We start from the raw sequence: 7,427 nt of genomic DNA on the forward strand, positions 1-7,427 counted from the left end.
ACAATATTAAAAATCCACAACATAAAAGCCCCATACCCCTCCTTCACCATCAATGGCAGCAGCAACAAAATCAAATCAATACTTGATCAACTCAATCTCCATTCCTGGTCCCCAGCTCAAGGACAAAACCATGTCATCAGGGCCTTTCAGAAAAAAAACAAATTTGGGGGTTGATCATATCTCAGAGGGAATGATATTCCATAGAGAAAGGGCAACCAGCAAGAAGACCCTTTTCCATGGTCCCACCAGACCCTTTTCCTTGGTCCCAGTAATAGATGGGGCGAACAACATATCCTGCCTTCCCATCTGGGGTACTAGTTCTATGTCATGGAGGAGAAGTGGTCCTTCAAATAGGCTGGCCCAAGCAACAAAACCTGCATGGACCACTTAATGAACAAAAAGACCTGATTGAATCAATACACAAAACAAGACTTTTGATCTGAGCAGAAATATATGTGGGGAATAGAAAAAGGTTAAAAGGAAGAGGAATAAAGGAAGATGGTTTTAATGGAAGAGAAATGATTGGAGGAGAATGGATGGGGGAAGGTTATTTGCAGAGCTGCTTCTTCCCAATTGTTTCTACACATCTCATTAGAAACACACTTGCAAATTCCTTCATTGAAAAATATCATCCTGAAAACTCAGAAAGCAGGAGTTTTCTGACCCTGTTCTTGCCCTATGGACACCCTTCCCTAAAAGTTTAGATTTGCCATTGCCTGATGGTTTTCCAAAAAGCTGTAAAGAGTGTCTAGGCATAGGGATTAATGTCGGTTGGCAACTCATGGTTGCTTTTAATTGACTATCTTAGTAGTCATCATCAGTTTTATATATTTATTTTTTATTTTTTATGGTATTCTTACCTGTTCTTAGATGCCCAGAGTCATTGCAGTGAGATGGGGTGGAAGGCAGATTGATAGAGTACAAGGTTCTGGGACTCTGGATCAAGGAGTTTAAGCAAGGGTAAAAAGATTAGTTACTGGGTAAATGGTGGCCAGTAGACAAGTTATCCAGTGCATATAAGCTTAAAACTTAGGCATTTTATTTCCTGCAGAATTAACAAGAAAGCCTTGGGAAAGAACAAATACAATGAATGGAAGCAAATCACCTATTATCTCAAGGTATTTATCATTTATTTTAAAAGCCATTTATATTACCCACAAATGACTACTGGAATAGAAGAGTTTTAAGTTAGATTTGATTAGTAGCTCGTATATTTAGAACCATAAAGACAAGAGAAGGAATAAAGTATCTTTGTTATTTTGTCTTTTACATTTTTTATAAATCATAGAAAATATCCCTTGTGATGTGATTGGATATGGAAAGGAAAAAATGTTCTTGGTTTTCTTGGAAACCAGCTATTGAAACATTGGAAATTTTGGAATGAAGCCCTTCTTGAAGATTAAGTCAAATGTTGTAGATTTTTTTCCAGACGTATTTTTATTTCTATTTTTATGACATAACCAGTTTTATATAGCTTATTTTAGTCGAAACTGGGAAAGTTAACCTTTAGCCCTCCAATTATTTTGTACCTCAATCCCTATAATCCCTGGTCAGCATGTTCAATTTCAAATATGCATTAAGAAACTATTCAATTGTTTTAGAAAAATTGCAGTCATGATAAGCAGTGTGGAAATGTTATAATTTGTCGAGTGAAGTTAACTTGAATACTGTTTTTGTTTTTAGACCAAAATCTGCATCTTCTGGGCAACCAAATACTAATGGAGTACAGTCTGAAGGACTAGACTATGATAGATTGAAACAGGTAGATATTTTCTGCTAGAATTAAATTTCTTAGCTTAATGTAGCTTATTGTCCACTTTTTAATTATTTTATTTCTGTATTGAATCAGCAATGCTTGTGATAAAAAATGAAAATGTTGCAATTATCAGTGAATACACAATATGTACTCCTAAAATATTTAATCATAAGGTCTACAGAGACAGTGCCCCCAACATCAAAGACTTTTAAAATATTTTAACTAGATATCAACATTTGTTCAATTTGGGCATGTGAACATACAAATTTGTAGGCATATAAATTCTTTGTAAAAGTAAGAAGAATATTTCACCTAGACTCTTGAAATTTTTAATTTCAATAAATTTTAATTCATTTACTTTACATCGAAAACATACACTATTTTTGGCAGTTTGGAATATCTTTGGAAAAAATAAACAATCTTGTTCTCTTATCACAGGATATTTTAGAGGAAATGAGGAAGGAATTAACAAAACTAAAAGAAGAATTAATTGATGGTAAGTATATAAATTTGTGAAGATTTAGGGAGGGGAGTTCCTGTGAAATTTTAGGAATACAAAGAAGTTTGAAAATTCCATTTGTCTCATTTTTATTTCCCAGTATCATAATTTCAGTTTTTATTGAATGAGTCAGGTTATGATTTTTCAGTTCCAGTAGGAACTCATCAAGTTTCATATCAGTTGTTTTATTTAATTTAATGACTTCATTTCTTAGCTGACTTTAGAAACCATCTCTTCCCAAGGTGTAGCTTACAACAGGAAAAAAATATATAATGAACAATCATTAATATAGAGTAATCATCTATTTTGTCAGATTTATATTTATATATTCTCACATGAAGTTACACATGTTAAATATAAACAATTATAAGTATAATTGTAGATAAAAGTAAATGCCATATTTTTCAGACTATAAAATGCTCCAGATTATAAGACACACCTAGCTTTTGGGGAGAAAAATAAGAAAAAAAATCTGCCTCTGCCTCCCAGCAATTTGCCTCCTTGCAGCAAACAGCCTGGTCAGCTTCAGCACAGCCTGATTTAGCACAAGCAGCTGATTGGTGGTTGGAGCTGTCTGCCTCCCAGAATACCTCCTATCAGCTGCTCCAGGCTGCAGGGATCACTGTTATTGTCTATCATCACCACCTATCGCCGCCTCCATACACCCCATTTTCAGCGTCCGTACGTCCCAGTTTCAGCCTGTTCCAGGTGGCGGCAATCCCCGCTGCCTGGAATGGGCTGAAAATGGGGCACGTGGAGGCCGAAAACAGGATGCGTGGAGGCTGAAAATGGGGTGTGTGGAGGCGGCAATAAGTGGCGGCGGTGATAAGCAATGGCGGCGATCCCCACAGCCTGGAACAGCTGATAGGCAGTATTCCGGGTGGCAGATCCAACTGCTAATCAGCTGCTCATGCTAAAATCAGGCTGTGCTGAAGCTGACCTTGCTGTTTGCTGCAAGGAGGCAAATTACTGGGCGGCAGAGACCAAAGGGTGGGGACTGGCGGGTGGGTGGGGCTTCAGCAACATTTGCTGTATAAGACACACACACATTTCCACCCAGTTTGGGGGGGGACAACTTATATACCAAAAAATATGGCAATATCATAAAAATTAAAAGAAAATTCAGGAAGAAACATTTTTTAACCCCCCCACCAAACAAACAAACTATAGAAAGGTAGACAAGGGATGCAATACAAAAACACCTCAATTTTTGCTTCTGGTTTAGTAGATAGAATATTAAGTTTGGACTTAATTCTGAAATAATGGAAAAATGCCATTTTTGGCAAATTAGGCAATACATTTCCACTGCAATTTATATGAAATGTGTGTAGATTACCCAAAAATGTATATTATATACATTTGCATCACTTACATCACTTGGATTTTATAGGCATCATTTCCCCTCAAACAATCCTTTTAATGGATCATTTTATATTTTACTATATTGCAGCCACACTGAGGCCAGCAGAAGCAACAACAGTAATCAGTTGGAGTTTTATCATTGATACCTATGAATAGTAGTAGCAAATAAATAGATTCCCTAAAATCCTTCTCCCATATATAGTCATAATTATTCTTAGGTAACATAAGTCTAAATATGTTTTCAAATTTACCTTTCATGTTTTCATGCCTCTTCTACTAGGTTCACTTTATTATGTATCTTAAATAATTGTTTTTAAGTTTTTGTGTCTCAGTTTTTATCAGATTTCAGTTTGAACATAATCCCTAAAACAAATAGTGCTCTTTGTCCAAATACAGTGTTTTACAATCTTCCCACTTCATTTTCTATTTACTTGATAAATCAAACATATAAATATTGTTAATCCAACACTATAATAGAGTAATATTGGGGTGCTATCTGAGCTTTAATATTTTAATGGACAAGTTTTTCAAATATATCAGTTCACATTTTTCTTCATCAGTTAACAGACTGTTCTCTTTTCCTTCCTATTGCTCAAATCAGCAATTCGACAAGAACTGAACAAGTCAAATACAGTGTAGAAAGATTAGGACTAAGATGTTTGGACCACTGGTCTTGCACAAAATCAGCTACATTTTGTGAGCTGCTGGAAGATAATGGAAAAATATTCTTGAAAGAAGGAGAAAACAAGATTCTGAACTTTCAGACAACAATATGGTGATACACTATTTCCTTTTGCTGCTGTTTTCTGACTTTCAACAAGATGGAAAATAGTCTTAAATTGTGGCAATGATTTATGCAGAAAATCATAAGCCTGTTAGGCAGGTGCATTGAAATGTTTCATATCAACATTGAAGCTGCATATTTACAGTGTATTAAGTTTTTTAAAAGGAGAAAAACTTAAGGAGGCTTTTCAGAGAGGTTTTCTTAGTAAAGAATTTAGCAAATGAGATTGACATACAACTGTATCTCAGGTAGTCTTCCTATCGCATTAGGTATTTACTTGATTAAAAACAAAGCATGACTTCAATTCACAGCATAGAGACAGTAAAACCGAATATTGATGAATGAGAGATCCAGAATATCATGGTAAATTGAATAGTGGATTCTTAGGATAAGCAAGCCTCTCTGATTAGCCTTCATGAAGTTTTTTAAAGAAAAATGCAAATGCTGCCCAGATTATAAAGATATAGATGCCTTCCTAAAATGATATGCTTTACCAAATCTGAGACTTCTCCTGAATACAAATCAATATGATCAAATGTAAATTGTTAGATTGTTATAGACTTACCATAGGTTTTTGAGCTTTTAAGATTTATGCATGCAGACATTTTTGTAACATAAATAACCACAGAGTTGGCTTTTAATTTAAACCATTCTTGCATGCCACAAATATTAAATAGCCTTTTTACAATAAGGCCTAGTTAATGCCCAGGCAAAACTTGGGGAGGTGTTGGGTTGGGAATTGGGGCAACTTTTTTATTTAAACAATTTGTATTAATTGCTGCACTATTTTTCCTTATATTGCATGCATGTGTAATAATAAGGAAAATGTGATTTATCAGTAAACATGTTAAATAGAACCAGGTACTTAATACTTTTTGTATCATTTCATTTGTATTTCAAACTTAGTAATGTTTCAGTAGCAGTTCTTGAAACCCTGCTTTTTGCTTCTTTTTTCAGCTTGATATAAAGTTAAGCATTAAGCGTCAGGATAATACTTAGAATAAATTTTTAAAACAGGCAATGAAAAGTAATAGCATATTATTTCCACATTGGCTACCTACATTTGTTCATTTAATTAAATTTTGGTATGATCCTAAAATAAATAATTCATGTGTTATTTTTCTACCCTTCTCCATCACTGACCTTAACAAAATTTGTTTTAACCTGAATTTGTAAATGATCACTGTCAGTAAAGTGAGAAGAAACGGGATTGGGGGGAAAATATTACTCTATTGGTATTTTGGGGGTTTCTCCTATTTTGTCACCATGCATTCGATTTTATTTCACAATTAAATATTGACATGTGGGGAAAAAAGAAAAGAAAAAAATGGAAAAAGTCTTAAGAATTGATGTAGCAATCTAGTTTTAGAGGGAAGAAAAATCACATATCCAGTTTTATCTCCTTCCTCATTTATACATTTGCGTTACAATTTTTTAAACTTTTGTGTGTAATCTGTTTTGAGATTTTGAAAAAATATATGTATTCCTGATTACATCTTAAATTTTGCTTGTGGCAATAGTGGAATACTGAAGTTATGATCTATGCTGATTTCAAAATAATGTTTGAGTATAATTACTTGCTTTCTTAATTTACTCAGTTAACATCCAGATTAGTTCACAAGAAAGCTTTAACTAGCATATCCTCCCTGAGTATTGAACACCAAAGCAAATAAACAGCCGATTTGGGCTGTTTTCAGACAAACAGTCTTGTTTTCCCTCTTTGTATAAGACAGAAATATGGCTTATAACATGTAATCAGTGGCCATGGCTTTAAATTATTTTTTCCATATTTTTTAATTGAAGGCATTTAAATCTCAAAGCAAATAATTGCTTGAAATTAAGAGGAGGCATTTTCATCTTTCGAAAGTAATGTATGTTTAAGCAGTATAAGCTAAAATGCTTATTCCTGTCAGAAATCATGTTTGATTTTGTTTGTAAAGAAAATTCAAAGATGGGCTCGCAAGAATCTTAAACATGTAAGTGGTCCAAAGGTAAGAACATTAAGTTACTAGATTATGAATGAAACTGGTTAATGCACTAAACGTTTTGTGCCTTGGTCTAAAATTAATGAGTTCTGTGTAAAGGGAAAAAGAAAAAATGAAACTGAGACCTTTTCTTTCAACATGCATAGTTAACATAATCCTGAACTGAACCATTTCAGGAATCTCAGTTTAGTTAAACTGTTAAATCAGGCTGTAATAGTGACAGTAATGCCATTGCCAGATAATCCTGTAAGTAAAATTAGCTACAGGTTATTAGATTCTTTTAATAATTCTTCTTTGAAAATGTAATGGTGGTTCCTGTGCTTTTGTAAGTAGATGCCTTAAGCTGAATATGGTTTAGGGGATCACTTTTAATTCCAGGAAGGCAATGCTTTCCTCAACACTGTGATCTGATCTGTGATAAACCTGTCCTATCATACACAAATGGCTAATAAGTCAATTGAATACAAACTGAATGTACAAATCTTAGTGCTGGTGCTGAAATCTCTTCAGAGTTGTCATGAAAAAAGTTCATTGTTTAAAAGGTTTGCAAGCATCAAGTGTCAATCAAAACTGAAGATGAAACATTAATGAATGTTACAATTTCATGCATTTAGTTTTACTTCTTTTTGAGTTTCTCAGTTAATTCTCTGCTATTTTTACCATATTGTGTCATTTTAAAATTTCTTAAATGCTAACGCTGTTTTGTTTGAGCAGAAGAAATAAAATTGCAATATATACGTGCTCTTACTATTGTTTGTGAAACTTCATGTTATGGGGGGAGGGACTTACACCTGTTTTCTTTACATTACCTTTATTACCCTTCTGAATCCATAGCATATTAAAAGTACTACCTCAATCAAAAATTTCATAATTCAACAGTGATGCTTAATGTTCATGTTCATATTGCTTCTCCACATTGATTTCTTTTCAAATTGTTTGTTTATGCTCTAAATGTATATCTAACTCCACAAAATCACTCACAGAGTTTTGCTCAAGACTTTTGCCTTTGTTGAGATCTTCACAGTGAATTTCCTGGTTGTA

At 33.8% G+C, this 7,427-nt stretch overlaps 1 protein-coding gene across 3 annotated transcripts in view; it reads left to right on the plus strand.

Moving 5' to 3' along the window:
• Positions 1–7,133, plus strand: part of ENAH (ENAH actin regulator) — a 71,466-nt gene extending 64,333 nt beyond the window's left edge. For all 3 annotated transcript variants that reach the window (XM_032215366.1, XM_032215367.1, XM_032215368.1), the window contains 4 exons: positions 1,052–1,118; positions 1,684–1,762; positions 2,195–2,252; positions 4,219–7,133. In XM_032215366.1, coding sequence (XP_032071257.1) covers positions 1,052–1,118; positions 1,684–1,762; positions 2,195–2,252; positions 4,219–4,256 — 242 coding nt within the window. In that variant the 3' untranslated portion in view covers positions 4,257–7,133. The remainder of the gene's footprint in view (positions 1–1,051; positions 1,119–1,683; positions 1,763–2,194; positions 2,253–4,218) is intronic.
• Positions 7,134–7,427: the final 294 nt, after the last annotated feature.

The sequence above is a fragment of the Thamnophis elegans genome, chromosome 4 (genome assembly GCF_009769535.1).
Source record: "Thamnophis elegans isolate rThaEle1 chromosome 4, rThaEle1.pri, whole genome shotgun sequence".
NCBI classification, from domain to species: domain Eukaryota; kingdom Metazoa; phylum Chordata; class Lepidosauria; order Squamata; family Colubridae; genus Thamnophis; species Thamnophis elegans.